At 46.7% G+C, this 25,536-nt stretch overlaps 3 protein-coding genes and 1 long non-coding RNA gene across 7 annotated transcripts; 2 read left to right on the top strand and 2 right to left on the bottom strand.

Annotated features, from left to right (window-relative positions):
• The first annotated feature begins 546 nt into the window (after nt 1–546).
• Nucleotides 547–9,834, top strand: ldb3b (LIM domain binding 3b). Of its 4 annotated transcripts, XM_061810507.1 has the most exons (9): nt 547–1,026; nt 4,671–4,822; nt 4,913–4,988; nt 6,069–6,091; nt 7,056–7,253; nt 7,395–7,418; nt 7,815–7,984; nt 8,922–8,958; nt 9,059–9,834. In XM_061810507.1, the coding sequence occupies exons 1-9, from the start codon at nt 931–933 to the stop codon at nt 9,153–9,155; spliced, it is 873 nt and encodes a 290-aa protein (XP_061666491.1). In that variant the 5' UTR covers nt 547–930; the 3' UTR covers nt 9,156–9,834. The 4 variants fall into 4 exon arrangements, with proteins under 4 accessions (XP_061666491.1, XP_061666492.1, XP_061666489.1 ...); XM_061810508.1 differs by lacking the exon at nt 7,395–7,418; XM_061810505.1 differs by lacking the exons at nt 8,922–8,958; nt 9,059–9,834 and having other exon boundaries at nt 7,815–8,515.
• Nucleotides 2,185–8,645, bottom strand: LOC133495630 (uncharacterized). The gene is made up of 2 exons (XR_009793613.1): nt 8,527–8,645; nt 2,185–4,853 (listed from the first exon to the last, which is right to left on the bottom strand). It is a non-coding gene; the product is annotated as an uncharacterized LOC133495630 (long non-coding RNA).
• Nucleotides 9,835–11,440: 1,606 nt separating the features above from the next.
• sncgb (synuclein, gamma b (breast cancer-specific protein 1)) lies at nt 11,441–14,614 on the top strand. The gene is made up of 5 exons (XM_061810598.1): nt 11,441–11,688; nt 12,601–12,642; nt 12,742–12,869; nt 13,683–13,724; nt 13,874–14,614. The coding sequence occupies exons 1-5, from the start codon at nt 11,568–11,570 to the stop codon at nt 13,880–13,882; spliced, it is 342 nt and encodes a 113-aa protein (XP_061666582.1). The 5' UTR covers nt 11,441–11,567; the 3' UTR covers nt 13,883–14,614.
• Nucleotides 14,615–15,027: 413 nt separating this feature from the next.
• Nucleotides 15,028–24,454, bottom strand: glud1b (glutamate dehydrogenase 1b). Its single transcript, XM_061810589.1, has 13 exons — nt 23,856–24,454; nt 20,837–20,917; nt 20,522–20,577; nt 20,255–20,318; nt 19,051–19,145; nt 17,906–18,085; nt 16,967–17,104; nt 16,685–16,822; nt 16,466–16,546; nt 16,223–16,346; nt 16,027–16,118; nt 15,828–15,890; nt 15,028–15,665 (listed from the first exon to the last, which is right to left on the bottom strand). Exons 1-13 carry the CDS (start codon nt 24,262–24,264, stop codon nt 15,546–15,548), a joined length of 1,641 nt encoding a protein of 546 aa, XP_061666573.1. The 5' UTR covers nt 24,265–24,454; the 3' UTR covers nt 15,028–15,545.
• Between the last annotated feature and the right edge of the window lie 1,082 nt (nt 24,455–25,536).

Consider the following 25,536-nt stretch of genomic DNA (forward strand, 5'->3'; position numbering starts at 1 on the left):
AGAAAATGGCTATTAGTTAAAAAAAATCAAAATTAAAATAATTAAAATTAAATTAAATAACAAATTTTAAAATAGAATTTTTTTTTTGACAAAAAAGTATTATATCTCCAAAAATGTTTGGATGGATTTTAATCTTTTTTTTTTTAAATGAAAGTTGTATTTATTTATTTATTCATATTTTCTGAAAAACTTTTTTTCCCCCAATAAAAAGGCCTAATCTAATGGGACACATCTTTTTCTAGAATTTTTTTTAACTATAAAAATGGCAAAAACAAATTAAGGGAAATATTTTTTTGCAAAGAAAAGTTTATACATTTTTTTCCTCTTTTTAGAAAAAAGAAAAAAAAAGTGCACTTGGCACGGCGGCGTTAGCGTCAGGCCGCAATTGAGCGAGCGCGAGAATGTGTCGCAGTAAGACGGGTCTATATCGGCCGCATGTGCTCTGGCACCGAAGCATTCTGGGGCTTCTGGTTACACGCCTAATAAGGGGCCACAGCCCCCCCCCCCCCCCCCCCGGAAGCCCCCCACCCTCTTCTTGTCCCTGTTGCTATTCTTAGGCAGCCTGGTCGGCCAGAAAGTCACCCGCAATGCTGATTAATATCATAATCGCAGCCCGGAAAAGTCACATTTTGTCGTTTTGGATTTTGAAAGTGGAGTTGACGGGCGAGTTTGGGGCGTCGCCCACTTCTCCCCGTGTGTATTTTAATGTGTATTTGTTTGTGTGTCGCCAACTAACCACCCACCCGCGGGCGCCCCGCCCAGCCGGTTTGCCCCCCCCCCCCACCCGCGAGGATCCGCGCAGCCAGGCCCCCGATTTGAGGTGTTGGGGGGGGGGGGGGTTTGCGCTGCAGACCACAGCAGCGGGCTAGCGGGGCCAGCGCGGAGAGCCAGGACTCGCTCGCACGTACGCATCGACAGACGGGAGGCGACATGAGCACGTACACGGTGACCCTGAGCGGCCCGGCGCCGTGGGGCTTTCGGCTGCAGGGCGGGAAGGACTTCAACATGCCCCTCACCATCTCCAGGGTAAGAGCGGCAGAAAAAAACTAAACAAAACAACAACAAAAATGCGAAGTACACCACAAGGCACTCCAAAAAGTGACCAAAACGACACCAGGTGGCATTCGGACGACAACGCGGTGCGGATTTCGGGGCCCTTTGAACCCTCGGGCCTCACTTTTAGCTTGTTCAAGGCCGCGGAGAACCAGTGCGGGCCAGCGCCGTTTTGGTCACGTCGGAGTTATGGTTGCTACGTGGCTGTCAAATGCATGACGGGTCCGTGGAAGATTAAATAACATTCGCTGGCGCTCGGGTTACTCGCTTTCCACGTCTTCTCATCTCTCATCTTGGACTCGACTGCCTTTTCGTGACATTTCTTTACTTAAAATTGGCAAAAAAAAAATGATGTTAACCCACACTAGTGGCTTGAATATAAATAACAACAACAACAACAAAAAAAAAACTTCTGATTTTGAACTTCAAAATGACAAAAATGGATTCGGCTCCCTCGAGTCAGAGACCCGGATAAAAATATAACTTCTAAAATTAAAACGTCATCCTTCCCCCGGGATCAGTAGAGGTTATCCCTATTTCTTAAAAGCTAAATAATTTTGCTATTATACAGCTTCCGGAAAATAGGAATATTGAAAGAAATTGCTACCTTACCTTAAAAAAAAATTACGATGCATCTGGTACAAACCATTTTTTTAAAAAGTCATTATAGCCAATGTTGTTGAATAGAGAGTAAAACAATTAAAAGAATGGGAAAGATGAGAAAAAGGTTTTCCGGAAAAAAAAAAAAACCCTTGAAAAAGTGCACCCCGCCCCCACCTGAACATCCCATAAAATGAAATGATCTTTGCTATAATTAAACATATTTTTGTATTTATTGGTAATTGCAGTCAGTGCTAATATAAGTTCATATATATTTTTTTAACTTTTTATTTGTGTGACTTGAGGGGGCAAAGGAAGAATCCCATACAAATGTATCAATGTTACACCAGAATCCCATTTAAGCATTTATTCTGGCGCACCCCCTGGACCGCATTTCTGCACCTGACAGTTCTGGACTATTATATCTGTATACAAAGCAAAAAAAAAATATATATATATTTTTTTTTTAAAGAAAGTGACGACAAAGTCTGGTAACGTACAAAAAAAATGAACACATCCTTGCTAAAATGCTACTTTGGTAAATAATATTTATTGCATTCATTCAACTTTCACCTTTGTTTTTCATCCATTTTCATTTTTTTATTTGATTTATGTGGTGGAGGAAAAATAAACTGTTACGCCACAAAAACAATTAACACTTGTAATCTGGCGTGCCGCCTGGAGGGCGCTTGAGCACCCCAACGTTTGAAAATACATACTGTACACATTAATGTGGAAGACAGCAAATTAGGCAACAGCATTTTATGTTGCCATACAATCTTTCTTACTTTTTCTTAATTACGACTTGGGTAAAAGTAGTCATGGAAATATTGACTTGTAATTTGTGAGTAATTTGAGACTATTATTTTTGTATATTTCAGAGCGTGAACATCAATTAAAATGAGACACACATTTGCCATTTCAATTTTAAACAGCCCAAAACACAACAACACGTGCACTGGGCCCTACAGAAAGCTGATTGATCAATTTGATTGACTATTTGATTGATTGATTCGTTTCAATGACTTCACGAAGAAGGTGACGCGTGTGTGTGCGCGAGTGCAACGCCACAGGACGCGGAGAATCTCGCCCCAAAACAACAGCAGAAACATCTAAAACTGATCCCGAGGTCTTTTCTCAACTTAGCTGAAACATTCAAGTTTGGAGAGTCATCGCCATTTCAGAGGAGCAGAACAAAGTTGTTTGTTTTGTTTTTTTTTTTTTTTTTAAGCCCCCCCCCAACAAAAATCCTTTTGATTGGCTGAGAAACACACGTACAAGTTCATGTGACTGCTTTCTGTCATCTGATTGGTAAAACAGTCACATGACACGAGTGGTCACATAGGACTGGCCGTTACGGTGCCCAGTGCGGAAATCCAAGATGGAGTCTAAAAATAGACGTCGGGACAATACAAATAGCGAACTGCATGTCGACCAAAAATGTAACGGAGTAAAGGTATCCGTACTTATTCACATCGAGACTCAAGTAAAAGTAAAAAAGGACAGTGCATTTCAAGCACTCTGACAAGTACTGTATATTGAAAATGTAAAAAAAACGTCCCAAACAAATATGAGCGACCTCTAAGAGGACAAGCCGAAAGAACGAGAGAGTGAGTTACTTGAGTAAATGTAATGGAGTAAAAGTAGCACATCACCGCATAAACATTTTCATTATGATCATATTAGTGAAGATTATCGTAGTTGAGTTGAAATGGTTGCTAGCCGAGGAATAGACTCAGTAGGAGTTTGTTTTGGAAAAGGCGGTTGCGGTTTCAGGGCAGGCGGGGTCAGGGGTCCTGCACACCCCCCCCCCCCCAACAGGCCCTTTGTTGTAATTACAGCATTTCCTTTAAATAGCGTCGGGATGGCGCAGGGAAGACGGGCTGAGCAAGGGAGCGAGGGGCTCGCCTATTCCGGGGTCAACGCCGACGCACAAGTGGAAAAAAAAAAAAAAAAAACGTTGTGTGGAAATTGTTCCGGATCGTTCCCTGATCGCGGGGCTCACGGGCCGGCAGGCGACGGGTTCTGATCCCGGCGTCTGATATTTACGGTCGCCGATAAACATTTGCCAGGAAAAAGATTTGTTCCACCACCCACACCTCCTCGAAAAATACTGCAAATTCTGAAAAGATGATAATTTTAAAGATAAAGTACATTTTTAAAAAAACAAATGGGAGAATTTTAAATCACACCCACACCCAATAAAAAAGCCTCCTTCGGCAGAACAATTTTTTTCCTCTGGATAAAATCCACCATTTTCCTGGAAAAAAAAATACCAATTTTTCCCGAGAAACAATCAACTTTTGCCATAAGGAGTTCTCAAGAACAACACAACATAGTTCTGCATCACTTGCTATCTAAAGTATTCCTATTTATACACGAATATGATATGTACGGCAAATAGAAGTAGAACTCTCCAATCTCTCAAAGTTGTCGGCGATCTTCAACATAAACATGAGTGTAACCTTGGAGGGGGGGGTCGTATGTGCAAAGGTATAATCTTCTTTTTGTGCCCCCCCCCCCCAAAAAAAAAGCAACTTCAAAGAATTAAAAGGGGGGAAATGTCAAGATGACTGGAATATTATTTGGAAGCTCTTTGAAATGTTGACGCAAGAAAGAAAATTTCTGGATTTATACGAGTGAATGTTGGTGGCAGGTGTGTGTTTTCAAGGGGGGTGGGGGGGTCACTCGGGCATCAACAGCATGGCATATTTTTAACTCTTTAACGAGTTGCATGTAAATTTAGACCCGATACTGTCTCGTCTTAAAGGGCCGGCGCGCTCATTGGGGCAAGCTAACCAAAACAATGACTGATGAGGTTTTTGGTTTTTTTTTTAAATATTGTTAACCATTCACCACTGTAAAAATTAGATATATATTTTTTCTTGATTGGAAACTTTATTTATTTGAAAACAATTTTTTCCCTGTAAACGGAGGTTTTCTTGGAGTTTTGTTTTTTTTTGCACGTGCGCCTCCTAAGGAATGGGTGTGTGTTTGTGTGTGTGTGTCCACCGCAGATAACACCCGGCAGCAAAGCGTCGGGCGGCAGCCTGGCGCAGGGCGACATCATCTCGGCTATCGACGGGGTCAGCACCGAGGGCCTGACGCACCTGGAGGCCCAGAACAAGATCAAGATGGCCACTAGCCGCCTGGTGCTCAGCATGCAGAAGTAAACGCCGCCCCCGCCGCCGTCCGCCGACCTCGGCAAGAAATGCACACAAGTCAGCGTGAAAGCCAAAATATGCATTTTTGTATTCAGGTCCAGACGTCCTGCGCCCGTCCCCACTGCCACCCCCAGGATGGACTCCCCCATGCCTGTCATCCCCCACCAGAAGGTTTGAACGCTCACAGTGTAAACGTGGTCCGATTTTTTGCATTTTCCTGAGACGTTACGACAAAGTTAGTTACGGCGAAGCTCCTGAAGCTCAAGCTAAGAGGTGAGAGCGAGGTCACGGGAGGTGGGGGGGAAGGGGCTTGTGCGCCATGCGTGTGTCCTCGAGGGCACAGTAAATGATCAACACCTCGTCAGTCACGCCTCCTCTCTCTGATTGGTTGTTTTTCTCGGGCTCTGGGTTCTTGCAATTCAGATTAGTGCCACTAGATGGAGGCAGAGAAGGCTGGGCTGCTTTTGAGGTTAGGGATTAGATAGATAGATAGATAGATAGATAGATAGATAGATAGATAGATAGATAGATAGATAGATAGATAGATAGATAGATAGATAGATAGATAGATAGATAGAGATAGATAGATAGATAGATAGATAGATAGATAGATAGATAGATAGATAGATAGATAGATAGATAGATAGATAGATAGATCCTAGACCCGTATTGTTAGGGGTAAAGGTCAGCGTCGCGCTCGTACATAAACCATCGCCGAATGAGATTGAGAGGTGGGCGGTCGCTACGGCAACCATCAAGCCGCCGCCGCCGACGGCAGCCCGGTCCCGAGCCGTCCGTCCCGGCCGGCCTGTTTCCCCGCTAACGCGTCGCGTCCGCTTAATCGGTCGGCGTCCGGCCGTGTCGATAAGCCAGGCGACGCCGCAGCAGCTGTCCGACGCGCCGGCGGAATGTTCCGAGCCCGTCGCGCGTCGTCGCCATCGGCGTCATCTCCAGGTGTTCGTGCGTGGATGTAATAATTGCGTGTGCGGCATAAGCGGATCAGCTGGCGCGCGTGCTGCTGCAGGTATATCTAGCCGTTCCAGGCTATTTATGCCCCCCCCCATGTCATGTGATCTAGACCCCCCTGCTCTTGTCACTCACACTCAGGGATGCGGGGGGGGGGGGGTGACTATGACGACGATGATGATTATAGCAGAGGATTACAGGGGATTGGATAGTTTCCGAGCTGCGTGCGTGGCGCCGTTGTTGTCGGCACAATTTAAACTTGTTTGTTTTTTGCGTGTGTTGCAGGTCATCGCCAACACGCCCGCAAAGTCAGTAGTGCGCGCTCTCGACGGGCCTCGACGTGCATGACGCGTGCGACGCGAGTTCACTCGTAGCAAACTCGTGTTTTCAAACTCACGATGTAGCGAAAGTGTGCAATACGTAACTGTATTGTACTGCATGTGTGTGAGTGTTGGTGTGTTTTCTAAGGTCTAACACCCAAGCAATGACTTTTTTTCATTTTTAATGACAGAAAAAAAAAATTCTCAAACATGTAACGTGTTTCAAAAGACTAACTTTTTTTCTTCTGTATCGACAAAATTTTTCCGTAAAAATTGCCCAAAATCATAGGTTTTCCAAGAAAAAAGTATATTTAAAAAAAAAATAGCTTCCTTGAAAAATGTAACCCTTTTACAAATTTTTTTAATGTATTTATTTTTCTCAAATATACTGTATTGTGATTTGATTCGACTTTAAATTAAACTTGGATTTTTTTCTTGAAACGCATGAGCATAATTTCATTTTTCTGGAGGGAAAAAAAATTTTTTCTTTTTTTATGGGGGATGAAAAACTAACTTAAAAATATGCTAAAATAAATGTATAAAATATTTAGCAAATTCTTATAACTTCTAAAAATGAAACTTTTTTTAAAAATATGACAGTGCGAGTTTTCCTGTTTTAATATTTTATCTCAAGAAATCAAATTTTAAATGAAATTTTTTTTCTCCCAAAAAATAAAATTAAAAAAAATATGACTACATCGGAAAATGAAAATTTCAAAAAATTCTTGACCGTTGAAATAAATTCCCTCATTCCTCTTTTTTTTTTTTTTTTTTTTTACAACAAGCCTTTATCTTCATAGCACAGTCCATATTTTTCTTGCCACCGCGACCTTTGAACTCAAATCTAACCGCACGGGTTGTCGTGGAGTGTCATTTTGTCCGTCGTCTCAATCCGAAGTCAACGAACGGCGCCCCCTTCCTTCCGCTCACGTGCGTGCCTTTGCGCGGACAGCCTGGAGTACACCCCCAGCTTCAACCCCATCGCCCTGAAAGACTCGGCCCTGTCCACCCACAAGCCCATCGAGGTGCGGGGCCCCGGCGGCAAGGCCACCATCGTGCACGCGCAGTACAACACGCCCATCAGCATGTACTCGCAGGACGCCATCATGGACGCCATCGCCGGACAGTCGCAGGCTAAAGGTCACGAGGGGTGAGCTCCGGCGCCGCCCAGTACGTTTCCGTGCGTAGGCGCCGTCAGCCATTTTGCTCTTGCTCATTCCATCCTCCCTCCCTCCCTCCCTCCCTCCCTCCTCATCCTCATCCTCCCCCGCCCACCGGGTCGTGAACTCAGTGAGGAGGCGGGATCCCCCTTGGCGTGAGTACCATCCCGCCTCATAACAGCGACGCTTACAGGGGACATATTATCCATCCGTTGGTTATCCGAGCCGCTTATCCTCATAAAGGCAGCGGGAGTGCTTGTTGGAGAAAAGCCACACAGACAGGACCGGGATTTGAACCCCGGTCCTTAGAACTGTGAGGCCCAACGCTCTGAGCAGTTGCTCCACCATGTTGCCGGGGGCATACTATTAGTACGTCTACGTCTTTGTTTACATGTCGTGTTTTGCCTCGATTTCCCATCAAATTGGGGGAAGGAACGCATAATATGTCTCCTCTTCATACATTGCTGTCCATTTCCCGCTCCCGCTTGACGTGTAAGCGCAAATACTGACGGGGTGGGTTGCGGGGGGCCGGTCGCGTGTGCGTCCGCCAGCGGGGTGCTGCCCATGAAGGACCCGGTGGTGGACTGCGCCTCGCCCGTGTACCAGGCGGTGATCAGGCCCAGCGACAACGCCCTGGACTTGTCCGAGTGGGCTCGGCGCGCCGCCAACCTGCAGTCCAAGAGCTTCAGGATGCTGGCCCACATCACCGGGACCGAATACAGTGAGTCGGATGGCCCGCTTGCAGGCAACAAGTGCAAAAGGCCGTTGAGCATCATTTCGATAACAAAAGAGCGACACACACTGGCAGGCTGTCGAGTTTCAGCTCCGTGGAAAAATTGTCCAAAAAGAAGGTTCCCGTTTCAGACATATTTCATATTTCACTGCAGCGAGCATTGTTTCCTTTTTGATTAAAATATGATTGAACACTTGTAACGACACATACCGTAATTACTGGCCTACACAGCGCACCTGGTTACAAGCCTCACCGAGTACATTTGTAAAGGAAAATACCATTTGGTACATACATACGCCGCAGCTGTGTAAAAGCCGCAAGTGCCCACATTGAAACACGAGATATTTACAAAGACTGTACGCAGAAAAAGTTAACGCTAACGCTTCTAACAGTAGCGCTGCACTAACGCTAGAAGCGCTAACGTTAGCGTTAGAAGCTAAGCGCTGCGCTAACGCTAGCGTTAGCGTTTGAAGCTATGCGCTAACGTTAGCGTTTCTAACGCTAACAGTGCCGGTTAAAATAAAACTTACCGGTAAATATCACTGAGACACGCCGGTTACAGCAGCAACACGCTAGCACAGCGCTAACGCTAGCAGGGCCAGTAAATGTCACTTCTTCGGCACATATATTCCACCGGTCTCATTCTTGCCTTTTTCTGCTCGAGTGCCCCCTTGCGGCTGTTAGTAAAACTGCATTAATTAGCCGCACCACCGTATAAACCGCAGAGTTGAAAGCGTGTGAAAAAAGAAATTACGATATCTGTATTTTTTTGCCCTCAAAAAAATTAATACTTTGCTTGTTGTTGTTCGTACTTGTTTTTATTTTTTTTTCTGGGAAAGTGGAAAGCCACTTAAACGAAATAATTGGCTAGACGTCGCGTGTCAAGCGGGTTCTTAATGAAACCTTTTTTTGTCCCTCCACAAAGTGCAAGACCCAAACGAAGAAGCGCTGCAGAAGTCGAGGTAAGCGCCACTTCGACGCCCGGCAGGAAACCGCACCCCCTCACGCCCGTTTTCACCGTCGTGTCATCATTTGCTTTTTGTCTTCCTTCCATCAACCCAGAGAAAAGTTTCTGTCTGAGATGCGAGGTCCTCGCTTCGCCAAGCTGCGGAAATGGCACCACGGATTGTCTGCACAGATCCTCAACGTCCAAGAGTAGAAGAAGAAGAAGAAGAAACCAGAGAGCAAGGAAGGATGCAAAGGGAGGGAGCAAGGAAGGAAGGAAGGAAGGAAGGAAGGAAGGAAGGAAGGAAGGGGGCATATGGAGCAGTATAAAAACACACGGGAAATAAATTCAAGACGAGGAATGCGAGTTAGTGTCGCTTATAGACTAGTAAAATGTGAAACTGTTAGCGTGAGAACACCTCACTATATCATATTGTATACATATTGCTGTACTGTATGTGTATACAGTAGGTCCGTGTCTGCCGCCGAGCTCTGCATATTGTCGTTTCCTCTGTGCTCCCGTTGAGTGTACAAAAGCGAAATAATATCACGCAGACGTGTCCGTCCTCGTGTACAAACGCAGGGACAGGAAGTTGTCACACACACACACGTTTGGACACCCCCCCCCCCACAAAGACAATATGTAAAAAATGCACTCAAAATAAAATGATGTCAATGTGAATAAACGTTTTCCTAAACTGACATCGATGCATTGTGACATCGTGAATACAATTTGCATTAATATAATATTGTTGTGGGGGGAGGGGGGGGTCATACAATGTAATGTGATCTGACTTTTTAATAGAAAAAAATAATTCCCCTCAAAATACCGAACTTTTTCCGAATAAGATTTTTTTTCCTGTCATTTCACATCCTTGAAACTGTAAAGTTAATGAAAAATATGATTTTTCAAAATAAAGAACCTCAGATTTCGCCAAAGAATATTTTGTTCTTGAGGGGAAAAAAATAGTCAAGGGATAAGGACGTAATTTTTCCCCTTGAAAACATCCAATTTTTTTTTCTAGAAACATAACTACAAATATAGCATATAATGGTAGACAGGTGTGACAATTACGGTGCCCACAAAGAGCCAAAAAGGCGAAATATCGTGTAAATTGTCACGCAGTACCGGTACATCTGATTAACATTGGGGAAGATATTTGATCAAAATACAAACAAAAAAGTTTCATTTTTTGCATTGGCTGAAGAACTACGGTGGCCACAGAGGATTTAAAAAAAAAAATCATGTCAAGAACTAGCAATATTGCAAATAGCAAAAACCACTAGTGAGGTCCCTGAAAAGGTTTACAATTGCCCAGAGATGCCACAAGATGGCACCAAAGCTCCATTTTTCGATTAGAGAGAGATTTGGCTTCTCAAATAGAAGTGATTGCCTTCACTTCAACAGAGAACAAAAACAAGAAAAAGTCTCGTAAGTGAGGTCCCCGAAAAGGTTTAGAATCACCTATAGATGGCACAAGATGGCACCAAAGCTCTACTTTTCACCTCAACATAGTTCCTTGGCACATTTCTATTGGATAGCGCTTTGGCACCACCATGTGGTGGGAGGGGTGCACAAAAACAAGAAAAAGTCCAGTAAGTGAGGTCCCAAAAAGGGTTAGAATCGCCAATAGTTGCCACAAGATGGCACCAAAGGTCTACTTTTCAAATAGACATAGATTTGGCTTCTCCAACAGAAGCCCTCCATTCACCTCAACATAGTTCTCTGGCACATTTCTATTGAACAGCGCTTTGGCACCATCATGGGAGGGGGGGGTGAACAAAAACAAGAAAAAGTCTAGCAAGTGAGGTCTCCGGAAAGAGTTACAATTGCCCGTAGATGCCACAAGATGGCACCAAAGCTCTACTATTCACCTCAACATAGTTCCTTGGTACAGTTCTATTGGGCAGCGCTTTGGCACCACCATCTGGTGGGAGGGATCCACAAAAACAAGAAAAAGTCGAGTAGGTGAGGTCCCCGAAAAGGTTTAGAATCGCCTATAGATGCCACTAGATGGCACCAAAGCTCAACTTTTCTGATGGAGATTTGGCTTCTCCAATAGAAGTGCCTCCCTCTACCTCAACATAGTTCCTTGGCACATTTCTATTGGAGAGTCCTTTGGCTCCATCATGTGGGGGAGGGGTGCATGAAAAAGTTAAGTTTTTCAGAAATGAATGGAGGCTTGGGGGGGTTTGTCTGGTCATTTTCGCTCCATGATAAAATTCTGCAAGGGAAACGAGTGCGGGGGGGGGTTAGTAAATAGTGACATCATGTCCCCCAGCGAGATGAGAACCGGTCGTTACGCAAGCGCCAGCTCAGCATCTCTGGGAGGTGTTTCCACGCATGACGGGGGGGGGGGGTGATGACGTGAAAAAATGGTGCAGCGTCTACGCCGCCGGCTGCTGCCACGCCCCCCCCCCTTTTTTTTCCCAGCTGGAGCAGGCGACGGAGGCGGAGCCGAAAGGCACGCGCGCGCACACACGCGCGCCGACATCCCGCATCCCGCCGCACGCTCACCGCCAAGCAGCCGGCACCCCCTCGCCGCCGCCGCCGCCCCCCCTCCACCCCTCGAGCCCACCGACCCAGCCAGCGAGCGTCCGCCAGCAGCCGTGCCGTCGCCCCACGATGGATGCGCTCATGAAGGGCTTCTCCATGGCCAAGGAGGGCGTGGTGGCGGCCGCCGAAAGGACCAAAGCCGGCATGGAGGAGGCCGCCGCCAAGACCAAGGAAGGGGTCATGTATGTCGGTAAGGACGCCGGTGCGGGGAAGGAGGGGCGCAAGAGAAAGTCGGGGCGGCGGGGGTTCGGTTGGGGGGGGGGGGGGTTTACAGGAATATTTTCAAATCCTCTTAATAAATTAAAACCGCTTCAGTAGAGTCCTCGGATGGCTGTGTCACCTCTCAAGGGCACTTTGAGACTTCCTGGGCCTTCTCTTGTGGGGGGGCTTTGCTTGTGTGTGTGTGTGGGGGGGGGGGGCTATTAGCAGCACAAAAGTGGGGGTCAGGGCAATATCGAAATGATATAAAATGAGCACTGCGTCACCTCGTCTTGCGTGCTGCCCGGATGACTTAACACCTTCCACTCGGCCCTCCCCTCTCCCCAATCTGAAAAAAAATGGAGTGGGGGGGGGGACAGTTGTATGCAAAACCCCCCAGTTTGCGAGCGTTGATGCGCCCGCCCGCTAGAAAGAAGCCGTGTCATTGCAGAGTGTGTGTGTGTGTGTGTGTGTGTGTGTGTGTGATGCAGCAGTGGGATGGGGGGGGCGAAAGGCCGCGAAAGCGCTAAAGCACATCTTTCCGGGGCTTTCCGTCCCTCGCACGACATTTTCATCCCTCTCCGTGCTAGATTATATAATAAATGTGTTTAATCTGCTCATAACGAGCGCACTTGGGGCGCGCAGAACGACGAAAACTGACTCGGGATGACAAAAACCAGATGACCGGACCAGGCAGGAGAGAAAAGAACAGAATAAACGGGCACAAAAGAACCCGGCGGTCCGGGCACCAGACGCAGGGGGGGTGGGTAGGAAGCTGATTGGTTGAAACAGGAGAGGTGAAGGGACTGGTTGGCTGAGAGAAGATAAGGAGTTAATTGGTTAAGTAGGAAAGAGCAGGTAAGATTCTGATTGGTTGAAATTTTGTGTGTGGTTTCTCGGGCAGGTAACAAGACGAAGGAGGGCGTTGTGTCGTCAGTAAATACTGGTGAGTACATTTCAGACCGTAATATTTTCGGACAAACTTGTCCCCCCCCTTTGGAAAGTCGAAAGAGGTCGCCTCGAATAATGTGCATGCGCCCCCTAGTGGCCAACCGGACCGTGGACCAGGCCAACATCGTGGCCGACACGGCCGTCAGCGGCGCCAACGAGGTGTCGCAGGCCGCCACGGAGGGCGTGGAGAACGTCGCCGCGTCCGCCGGGCTCCTGAACCAGGTCGGTTGTCGTTGGCGACCGCCTCTCACTCGTCGTTTTGGGGGAACGTTTAGCACGCAGCGACGCTCATTTCGTGATATCGTTTGTCACTGTGTGTGCCCCCCCCCACCCCCGATAGGAGGAGTCCGCGAATGAGGTGCCTATATCGTGCATGCTGCTAATTTATCAGATTCAATTTGGAATTTCATTTTTTTTTTTAGCTACCCCGCAGATGTGCACCGCTCGCATTAACAACGAGGCTGCGAGAGAAGCGCTAGCTTACAAACGCAAATTCTGTTTTGACAGCCACAAAGTGCTCCCTTGAGATAGAAAGTGGCTTGATTTCGGGTTTTTCGAGAGTGTGAAAATTCAAAAACAAGCGACTAACTGTTTGTCGCACACCCACAACCAAACATAAACTAATGATAAATACATAACTATTTACAACAGCCATATAAATTTGCATTTCCTCGAGTCCATTTAGCTTCATGCTAAAAATACAATGCAAAATGCTACACACTAATACGAGCAGACATATTCTTTATCCTCTGCAAAGAATGACAATTACTATCACCGTTTGCTCGGGACCATCTTTGCGTGTATCCATATTATACTGTGGACAGTATAATGTGTTTTTAATTATGAAATTGAAACTATATAATTTAGTGATGTTTTAAATGCATTAGCATGCGGGCCTGCTTTGTCAAGACTAACACGTCCGGCACGACGCCAGCGAGTGGACGACAGGCCTGCCGCACGCTTTGACGGCTTTCTGGCCGCGGACGTTCGAACGTGTCCAATTTTTTTGACGTTATATTTCCCGTCCGCCCTCAGGGAGAATACGGAGCGATGGAGCAAGGTGGCGACAGAGGAGAGGTAAGTGTAAAGCTGCAAAATGCGTGTTCATTTCTTGTCGCTTTCCAGTTAAAACGATGTACTATACGTGGGTTTATTGTACTCAAATGGACGCATAACTTTTTAAAATATACTAATGTTTTATTCTGGTCGACTGTCTACTGCCTCAGGGCTACTAGTTCCAGTCAGGACTCGATCTCAAGCGGCACCTCGCACCCCTTCGACCTTTGCCTCGCTCAACAAGAGTCCAGGTGTTTGTTTTCTATTTAATTTTTTTGTGGTTTTTTTTTTTTTTTGGGGGGGGGGTGACTTTTAAACAGAATCACACCTTTATCTGGGTGGGACTCTTCCGGATGCAGCACCCCCCCCTCCCCTTCGCCTCCCGTGTGTCAAGTGTCATCCCAATTACGCAACCTAATCCTGGAAGCAAAAAAAAAAAAAAAAAAGACGTGCACATGCATGAAATACACAGAAACCACACAATATTGCAACTTCCAAAAAAAAAAAAAAAAAAATACAAATTCAATTGACAAGAAAGGCTTTTAAAAGACCAATTGAAAAAAAAAATGATTCAGTGTCTGACTACACAAAAATGCGTGCAGGTTTTTTTTTACATCACTAGATTTGCATGGCATCACCCAATCACCACAGAGGAAACTTTCATCATGGAGTGACGAGAGTGTGCAGATGGAATTGTGGGAACTGTAGTTGTTTACGACCATTTTCAACTCGTACATAATCAGCTGTGCTCCTGCCCAGTGTTCCGACAAGGCCATTCGACATGACACCACTGTGTGTTGCCTTATTAAACACACACATACACACCCTTGTTGCCATCAATGCTGATTTTAAAAAAAATGTGTCCATGCGAAATAAATTTGTGTTTGTTGATGTTGGAAAACACTTTGCGTCTGCCTTTGATTTAGAGCCCGTCATTTACTGGTTTTGGAACATAACGACTATTTACATAACGACTCTGCTGTAAATGGACAATTTGCACAATGTATTATATCAGTTAAAAATATTATACAGTTATTTTTATGCTGACAAAGTCCAAATTCCTTTTTTTGCTCTTTTTTTTAATGATTCATCCCTAATGTGGCATTTTAAGCTTTGAAAATTTATATTTTAATTAAATATTAAGTACAGATTTCTCCAATACACTAAATACATCAATTAATAAACATTGTTTAAAGATTTTTGTAACTTATTGGACAAGATTATCTTTACTGAACTAATTATCTAACGAGTAACTTTTATTTTATAATACATTTTAATACTACTGCATTGTGAAGGAAAAAAAAAGCACATTGAGAAACAATCACTGTTTTAAGAATTTATTGTTTTCCCCCAAAAAAGGAAAAAAAAAACTTGAAAATGAGGAAATGGACGGAAGGCAGGAAAAATGGGTGGAGAACAAAAAAAAAAAAAAAATTTAAATGTTTTGTCTTGTTCTGAGGAAAAAGCTGCTTTAAATTGACAGGGGGTGAAAAAACTGATTGGATCCTTCAAAAAAAAAAAAAAAAAAAAAACTACCTGGGAAAACTTTTCCAATAACTCTTATCACAATCTCATAGAATTTTATTAAATCCCTTTTTTTTTCCCCAGCATTAAGGCATCGGCATTTCTCATCATAGCCAGCGGGAGGCGCACGCGAGGCGGCCATTAGACTACAGCGTACGAAGTGGACCGACCCCGAGATTATTCGGACGATGTGTTTTGTCTTAAACGTACAGGCGCATAAACGGCGACCAAGACGCTGATATGTTCAAGGATGTCTAAAGTTTGACGGGTGAGCGGAGGGGAGGGACAGTGAGGTGAACGAGCGTGCCTGCGGGGCGTTTATGTGAAGGTGAGGCCGGCCTCGTTGTACACCTTGAACACCTTCTCGATGGCGTTGACGTAGGCGGCCGTCCGCAGGTCCAAGCCCAGGTTGTACTTGCTCGCCGTGCGCATGATTTGCTGAAAAAACACCAAAAATGAATAGAACAAATTACGATGAATCGCAAACTTTTGACACAAAAAGGAGGAAGGCGGGGGGATTTGGGGTTTAATTTAATATCCTCCAGTAGTTTTATGTGACAATATGCATAAACGACATGAGCGGCAAGCGCCGCGACTCACCCGGGCGGATCTCTCCATGGTGTAGGCCAGACCCGAGTGAACGATGTCCTTCTCGGACGCGCCCTGCAACCCAAACCGGTTACTCGCAACGCACACCGGTTCGCTTTCGAAATTCAGCTCGTCGGCGCCCTGACGGCATTTGCGCAGCCAACCACAGTGAGACGCCACTGAAGTGGGCGGAGCTAGCGGCTCTGCTTACAGCGACTCGGGCCTGGAAGTCGGCGGTGGGCACGATGGGGATGGGGCCTCCCTGTTTGCCAAATTTCCTTTCCAGACTCTCCTGGACGGACACTACAAGACACAAAACAAATTGGGATGATTATGATTTCCATGCATGCATTTGGGAATGGCTTGATTCAAAAACGGTCGTCCCGCGTGTGCGTCTTGTACTCAACTGAGCAGGTGGTAGTTGGAGTCCCGCTCGTATTTGAAGGTCAAGCGTCCGTAGCTGACGTGGTTGAGATTCTTCAGCCACTCGAAATAAGACACCGTCACACCGCCGGCGTTCAGGTACATGTCCTGCAGGGGGAGCCCGCGGCACACCGCCTTTCTCTAAACAGCTCTTTCGTACCCCCCCCCACTCCCTTCCTCCTCAGAATCACTACTAGATTTCTTTGCCCCCCCCCCGAGGAACTTACAGGGATCACCATGACGTTGTTGGCCAGGAAGACCTTGTCGGCATCGGGGGTGGTGGGACCGTTGGCACCCTCAGCGATGATCTGAAGAATAAAAACGTTCAAATCGTGATCGTGTTTGCTGTGAATCGTCGCACTGCCAAAGTTTCAAATTTTGAGGAAATGAAAAATGGATGGACCACATGTCCTCTGAAACTGGAGGGTGGTGGCCTCGGTTCTCACTTTGGCCTTGATCTTGGGGGCATTGTGCCGCGTGAGCTGCTTCTCGCCGGCGGCCGGGATCAGGATGTGGCAGTCGGCTTCCAGAATGTTGCCGTCGTAGGGCTTGGCGCCCGGGAAGCCCACGATGGTGCCGTGTTGCTGCCGGGGAGAAAAGACTTTTTTTTTTTTTTTTTTTTTTTTTTAAATTTTTAAACTTAAAGCAAAGGTCAGGATTGTCAGGACGACACCGGCGTGTATTTGGGGAAGCGAAAACATCTCCGCAGAAGTGAGAAACTGCGGTACCAGTTTGTAGTCCTCCAGCTGCTTGGGGTCGATGCCTTCCGTGTTGTAGATGGCGCCGTCGATCTCGCCGATGCCCACGCACTTGGCGCCGTACCTGTGCAGGTACCTCATGGAGTGCAGACCCACGTTACCAAAGCCCTGCGACAGACAAACGCGCACACCATGATTTGACAAATTATGTAAGGCGCCATTTCACAACTACTGCAAAATGACTGGATTGTATCAATGTTTTTTCAAGAGGATAAAGAATACATTCAAGTGAGTATTATGTTGTCTGCATGTGTTGCTGCACCATTTATGTATATGTATGTTTATTACAAAAAGTGTTAACAATACCACACAGATGTTACCCCATCTATGGCGTTTCCTATTAGGTTAGCCTTAAACTAGCAGATTTAGGTGATTGAAAATGGAAATTTGTCTATTTAAAATACTAATATTCTATTTTTCAAATTCAGTCAGAGATAGACATTTATAGATAATACAATGATAATGCCAAAGCAGCCTTCTGAAAGAAACTATAATGACGAGACAGCCAGCAATAAAAATGAGAAATTCATTCCAGCGAAATGAAACGTTAGAAATGTTGGGACAAACTGTCGTGATTGTTTGAGATGATTGAAAACGGTGCCGCTTAATTCTCTGCTGGCTAAACCTCCAAGATGTCATCTGCGTTCGACGCAATCCTCACAGAGGGATTAGCCTTTTGATCCCAGATGTCGCCCGTCGGCTGCTGTGCCCGCTCGCCCTCATCTTTATCTCGCCTCCATATCACCGAGCGCATCGCCAGTAAAAAAAAAATTCCTTGACAAATACCCTGGACCCACTTCCGCTTCCACCTAAATCATTCCTTTACTTTCCTTTTCTTGGGGGTGGGGGGACAAGAACGGCAAAACCCTAATTGTCTAAACCCCTCATCCTCCTCCTCCTCCTCCTCACCTGCACGATGAAGGTCTTGTCCTTGAATCCGGGCGTCAGGCCCAGCATGCTCATGTAGGACGCCTCGTTGATGAAGTTCTCGATGCCGTGGAAGACCCCGCGACCGGTGGCCGAGATGCGCCCGTGGATGCCGCCCTGGCTGATGGGCTTGCCCGTCACGCAGGCGTGGGCGTTGATGTCCTGTCAAGGGAAAATGGAATATTACAAAAATAATAATAACAAAATTATGAAAATTGGCAGCACGGTGGATCAGCTGGTAAAGTGTTGGCCTCACACTTCTGAGGACCCGGGTTCGATCCCGGCCCCGCCTGTGTGGAGTTTGCAGGTTCTCCCCGTGCCTGCGTGGCTTTTCCACGGGTGGCATCGCATCCCCAAAAACATGCAACATTAATTGGACGCTCGAAATTGCCCCTAGGTGTGATTGTGGCTGTCTGTCTGCATGTGCCCTGCGATTGGCCAGTTCAGGGTGTACACCGCCTCCTCCCCGTAGAGAGCTGGGATAGGCTCCAGCACTCCCACGACCCTTGTGAGGATAAGTGATTAAGAAAATGGATGGATGAATGGAAAAATTTAGGCTGCCTCTAGTGGGCCACTAGCGGTACTGCAGCCTGCTTGAGTTTTACAGGCACACACAAACAAGGTCATTTGTTGATCTGACCGAGCCTCGCTTCACATTACCCAGAATGCTCTGCTCTCCAGATACCCCCAGCAAGAATGCACGGAGCATTCCGAAAGGTCGGCCAAAGGCTATGCGGACCACATGACAAGAAGCCGCTGAAGACACTTCATTAGGTACGCCGCCAAAACGTGTCGTCCTTGCACTGCCGCAAAGTCAATGAATAAATTTGTATTTTGTAGACGTGCCATCAAATATTTCTGCATCGTTAATTCATTATTGATCCATCATTAAGTCGGCAAACAAGAGGGCCCCTCTGTCTGCTAGGCTATTTTCTTTCTTTCGGGGGAGAGAGCGAGAGAAGAGGAATGTTTGTCTTGGTGGGGAGGGGCAAGCAGGAAGCTGGCGGTTTGGAGTGACTCACTCCTTCCACTTTGCTTCTTGTTTACCAAAAAGGAACATGAAAAACCAAACGGGAACACGCTCTGGGGCTGAACTCGAAGCGGGCCCAGACTGCTTTGGAACTGACCGTGTGCGCGATGGTGTTGGCGTAGGTGTCGGCGATCCAGGACATCTCCCGCTCGCCTGTGCTCATGTCCGGAGCCGGGACGTCGATGCCTGGTCCTGGTCGGGAGACACGAGAGCAACTTTCAACATGGCGCGGCCACAACGCATTAGTCAGCGCGCTTTCTGTTCTGGAATATTCCAAAACACGAGCTTCGGCTTTCAGAGCCGTCAACCTCGGCTGATGTTTGAACTGTTCCAGGACAGGATCCAAAAACTTAGGCGGGGTTGCAAAAATGAGGAAGCGGGGGAGGGGGTGTTACAGTCTGAGTTGGCATTAATGTGGCGAGTTTGGCCTGCAGGATGCTGGAAACAGGGAATTTTATTCATTTAAAAAAAATAATAATAATAATAAATAAATCACTGAATGGAGCCTGCGGAATAACAGTTCAGAAAGTACATTTTTAAAGGGTCTCTTGGCACGAATGGGTTCCTTTTTGGACCTGGAAAATCTAAATTTACCTTTACATCCAACAACAATTTGAACAATTAGTCAAAATTCCCCCTCCACGTCGACATTTAATGCAATGACTCGCTTTTTTGGGATCACATCTTCCACTCGTGGTGCCAAAAAGGTTTGGAACCGCTGTTGAAAAATCTCAGTGATGTCATCGATTAATTGACTCTCATGACATTTTGCAGAAAATCTTTCGTCACCTTCCCCCTCCTGTGGCCTCAAGCAGTGTGGACTGCGCTTTTCGGCAGAGAAATGTACCATAATTTCTTTTTTTTTTTTTTTTTTTAAACAGCTGCAAGGGGGAAATTGAGCGGAAAAGGTAAGAGTGAGACCGGTGGAATATATGTGCCGAGGACGTGACTTTTACCGGTCCTGCCCTGTTAGCGCTGCGCTAGCGTGTTACCGCAGGGTCTCAGTAATTTTTACCGGTATGTTTTTTTTTTTTTTTTTAACCGGGCCTGTTAGTACGGCGCTAGCATTATCACTAGCATTAGCGTGGCGGCACTAGTGTTAAACTCAACTCTCTGTGCCCCGTCTTTGTAAATATCTCGCGTTTCAATCTGGGCACTTGCGGCTTCTACACAGCTGCGGCGTACGTATGTACCAAATGGCATTTCCTTTCCAAATGTACTGGGTGAGGCTTATAACCAGGTACGCTCTGTAGGCCGGGAATCACCGAAGTCCCTCCGCCGTTTAGGAAGAAAAGGCTCACCAATGAAGCCCTTCTTGGCCAGCTCGATGGTGAATCTCCTGGTGATCTTCTCCAGCTCGTTGTCCTGCCGTGGGAAAAGTTGCATTGTTTACCAATCTCTACAAGACATCAATAATGGAGGGGCGGAGGCAACATGCGCCAGATAAGAGTCTCAGAGGAGGTTTTCTACTTTCTCATAACATTAAGAGTTCAACTTGAATTCCTCTTTTAGTAAAAAAAAAAAAAAAAAAAACATTTGGTGTGGAGGAGTGGTGTAGTGTGACTCACCGAGTAATTCCTGGGGTTGATCTTGACTCCAGCTTTGGCTCCCCCAAACGGCACATCTGGCAGAGCAGAACAGAACAAAAAGTCCGCTTAAGAAAAATGACCCAAAAAGTCTTTGGACGCATACAGGAAGCGAAAGACTTATACGCTGCATGCAAAAAGTGCATTTTAATGACTGACAAAATGTGGAAAACATTGAAGCCCTGTGAATACTTATTTGAGGCTGTATTTCCTTAAGTATTAAGCAAAGATGGGGAGTACTTCTATAACGTGAATACTTTGCTTGTACTGTTAGTCATTTGGGGACTTCCGACTTACCCACAACTGCGCATTTGTACGTCATGAGGGAGGCAAGAGCTTTCACCTCGTCCACCGAAACCTCGGTGCTGTAACGGATACCTTAAAAAAAAAAAAAAAAAAAAAAAGCTGTTACCACGGAGATGGGACTGACATAAAAACAACATTGAAACGCTCAGTTGGAGACGACCACAGTGTTTAAATATGCCAGCTCGAGGCCTCAAACATAAAACATCTTGTGATTAAATGCACACAGCATGTTTTCCCACATCAGTTACACGCCAGTAGCCGCCATCCGTGAACATCCCGAACGGGCCAATGGCGGCGCAGTCCGGGCATCCATCGCCATTCAGTTTTACAGCGGCTGTAAAACGATCGTACGGCTCGTCGGGCAAACGCGGGTTGGATCGTCTTGAGCGGACTAGGAAAGAATGAAGCCGCCGCCGTTCTCTGTTATTACTGTCAGCGCGTTCCACATGATTCATGCGCAAATTCGATTCAACTATGATTGCAAAAAATAAAAACAAAAGCAGCTTTCACAAAGGGGATGCTTTTGAAACATCAGCTGAGCCACCACGAGGGAGGCGGGCGGACCATCCCGAGTTCTCTGATCATATTAGAAGAGTGGAAAACAAGCCGCAGGGAACCCAGACCCCCCCACCCTCCCGTCCCCTTTTTTCCCCCCCATTTATCCACAGCGTCGATGACATCATCCTAGCAACCGCCGCCGGAATAACTTGGAATACAAAAACGTCTTATTTTTCATCATACTTTGGACCAGACTAACTGGAAAATTTGGGGAAGTTGGGACACTTTCCATGGAAAAGAATGAACAGAAATAAGATAGGAGTTTACTAAATTGAGAGTTGGGTCAAATATATTTGATCAAAATACTGACGAAAACCAGATTCCATGCAAGTACAATTGAATATGAAGAGCCGGAACGTGTTTGGAAAAAATCCGGAGGCAATTTTCGGAGGAGGGAGGGAGGGAGGGAGCGGGACACTTTTCATAATACATTTTGAATTAAATTGCTTTTCTCTCAACCTGAAAATTCATATTTTAAACTGAATCAGCTATGATGCTTGGCAGTGTGGGAGTTCCGATTTACCAAGCTGATCAAAATGAGACGTTTTTTTGCCCAATTTTGGAGATGACAAAAACAAGACGCACGCATCCTGTGCATTTGTGCCAAAGGCTAAACCCCTAAAAGATATGGCCCGTGGACCCCCCCACATACTTGTGGTTCTGCATCTGTGGATTCACCTTTTTGCCGAATATTTTTTCCCCCTCCTTTTGCCCCCCCAACCGGGGCTCCTGTACTCCAGGACGAGTTGTGCACTCCCACGCTGACAGCGATGCATCAAAGGCGGCAAAGGCAAAGGGGGGGGGGGGGCGTACACAAAAACACGCCTTCCGCACTTTGGGGATCAAAGTCAAGGGTCTTCTGCACCACATCAATCATTAACACCCCCCCCGCCGACTCCAGTTCGCATTTCCAGCCGAACGGTTAAGATATACGCATCCTCCCCCCCCCCCCAATGCTCGCCGCATCCAGCAGGTGCACGAGTGTTTACAGCGGGGCCTGCTGAGCGCTGCCATGATGGCGTGCGCCGTCTCCCTACTACGGTGCCCTCCCCCGTGGGCCACGGGCACTGACAAATCGGAATGCCTGGAATAACAACCACCCACCCCTCCCTTCCTTCCTGACTCCGATCGACACTCCCACACGCTGCCCCCATACATCCCAGCCTGTTGTCAAAGTACCCAGAATGCACCGCGTGGAGGGGAGGAGGCACCATGCACCTACATCGCCGAGGCCTTGAACTTGACAAGTGTCAAAGGTTGACATATGCGCGCACACTGCGGTGTCCAAAGTGGGCTTGGGAGCCATTTTGTGCCAATGTAACTCGGTTGTTTGAGTTGGGGCCTACAAGAAATAGAACTCACACGCACAGCAGAGACTTTTTAAAGTCAGGCTCATGCGCCATTAAGTGGAATATCCACAAGTAAGTGACACCACGAAAGAGGTTCTGATTGCAAAAAGATGTTAGAAGTGTGGGCCAAAGCACTACGTGTGGGTCCTCAGCTCACCTCAACACAGTTTCCTGGCACCAAGATGTCACATTAAGGAATTAAAGTAATACTTTGATACATGACAAGCCTTTGGGCCAATAACAAATACAATATTCCCAGCAAATAACAGATTGGTTACAGTTAAAAAAATAGCTCATATTTGTAAATATATTAATTGACTTTCGCATTTAAAAAGGGACAAGCCAGATGGGCCACATCATATTCTCAACTTCAAAAGGAAAAGTCATTGGTTTTGTCACCTACAACACAACGGAGCCTTTTATCTGTAAATGCAATGTACTCAATTACTTTGATTCTAGCAGGTTAATATTGCACTTCATATATTTACTGAATAAAACACAGAAACACCAAACAAACATTTGCAAATTTCCTCTCAATGGACTCATCTCCTGGATAGTGGAGCCTGCTCTGCGTATGATTTGCGTTGTGTTTTCATTGCATTTCTACTTCTTACTGAATCATTAGCAAAGCATTCCAATCAATTAGGAAATCAAATCACAACCTAAACAATCATTTTAATTTGATTCAAAAATCGAATTGAATCCAGAAGTTTTATTGTGCTTCAGTTGTGAGACTTGGCATATCATTTTGGTTACCTGGCAAACACGCAGTTTTTGGTTGTTTGTTTTTGTGAGAAAATATTGTTTTAAAAAAAAAAAGGTGGGGGGGAGGCCTAATGTTTAAACTTTAACTATGTCAGTAACAGGTGAGCGAAAATGTCATTAAAAGAAAAATCCAAAGTGTTGCAAGTCGAAATAGGGAAACAATTAAATGTCACGAGTTGTCATGAGAGAGTAAAGTTGAAAGGTTGTCGTTTAACTAGCCCGAAAACCGCTAAGTAATGCTAACGGCAAGCTAGGCTAACTGCTAGCTGTGACCGGGGAGGACCCCGCCCGCCAGCCCGGGCGCCTGCCTGCCTGCCTGCCTGCCTGCCGCCTCTCACCTCCCTTGCAGGGCGTTCGGTGCTGGCTATGCTGGGCACGGTATCCCTCCACCACCTCCCATTCGCCGTTGTCCCGCTTGATGGGGAACGACACGCTGAGGACGTGGTTGCACGGCTTGATGATGCGCAGGATGCCCCGCACGCGGTGCCGCTTCTGCTCGGGCGTCTCTCGGGTCCGCAGGTCCTCCACCAGCTTGTCCTCCACGATGGCGGCGCCGCGGTCAAAGAAGCCCTCCACCATGCGGAAGAAGTTGGGGTCGTCCGGCTGCTGCTCGGCCGCCGCCGCCGCGTCGGCGTAGCGGCGCACCCGCAGCAAGGATGCGGACGCCGGGAGAGCGGAGTCCGCGCAGCCGGAGGCCAGCGCGCTGCCCGCCGAGCGGCTCAACAGCTCCCCGAAGTAGCGATACATGGCCGCGGCGAGAGTCGAGTGGAAGGCGACGACGACGACGACGAGCGGAGGGTGGGTTGTGGCGACAGAGAGCGAGAGGTGGGGGGGTTGGCTCCTCAACGTGTCCGGACCACCGAGCGAGTGGGGAGTGACATGTCGGACGGCTTTGCTTTAAAAGGCAGACGAGGGCCAAGCAGAGAACGAGGAGGGCCCCCGGGGGAGGGGAGAGGGGGGGGGGCCCACGCGGAAGGAGGAGGACCCTGGCAGCCGTGCGCGCTCCCGCCTGCGCCGCAGTTGACCGTGCGCGCTCCCGACGCGGTGGCGCGAAAACAACCGGAAACGCTCGCCCGTAAACCTTACATTAAACTTGCAATAAAGATCGACCGCAAGAATAAAAGTTGAGTGAACAAAAGTAAACGAGGCATAATTGAAAGAGTCCCAAAATAGCACGTGACAACCACTCCCGAAAGCTTTGTAATAGCAATAGGTGCCACAAGATGGCGCCAGTGTAGTCTTTTTTTTTTTTCAATAACTTTAGATACGGTTTTGGCCTGAGCACACAAAGAATGAATTGTGTGTTTTTCAGCGAATAGCAAAAGCTAGGGCTGGAAATTTATGAATGCACAAACACAAATATGTAAGTGTTTGCTTTATGTACTGGTTAATGTCCCTATTTTCTCACAAAACAACCGTTGTGTGCAATTTATTTTTGTTCACGTGATGTGTTACATATTGACTGTATTGGTGTTGCCTTATGGGACAGTCGGAAATCACAATTTTTTTTCCCAAACAAAATTTATCCGGTTATCTGTCTGTCGATATGTCCATCTTGGCATCCATCCACCTAAAAATCCAGAGGGCTGGTGTTGCCTTCAGGAACAGTCTGAAATCACAATTTCCTTAACAGTGAAACCGTTCAAAATGTTCTTCCAGCTATGCTGAGGCTGGTTTTGCCTTCAGGGACAATCAGAAATAAGAGTTCCCCCCTATCTGCATGATCATCTTTAATTGGGGTGGGGTGCCAAAATCACAGATCCGGGTTTTGGCACCCCAGCCGAGCTGTTCAGGTACCTAGAAAAGGCGGCGCCAGACACAGTTTTACTGCATTGTTGGTGAACAAAAAGTGATCTGGACTGGGCCCGACTGGATTTGAGCACATCTGCTCACACAGGCTAAACGGCCTTCCTTTACGTAGACGCGCCGCTCGGCTACGTACGGCACCCGGAGACAAGGTGAAAACCGAACGCTGAGTTTATATGTAACCGACTGGACCTGGACTTAAGCCCGTGGACT

This window comes from Syngnathoides biaculeatus, chromosome 22 (genome assembly GCF_019802595.1).
Source record: "Syngnathoides biaculeatus isolate LvHL_M chromosome 22, ASM1980259v1, whole genome shotgun sequence".
Classification (NCBI taxonomy): Eukaryota; Metazoa; Chordata; class Actinopteri; order Syngnathiformes; family Syngnathidae; genus Syngnathoides; species Syngnathoides biaculeatus.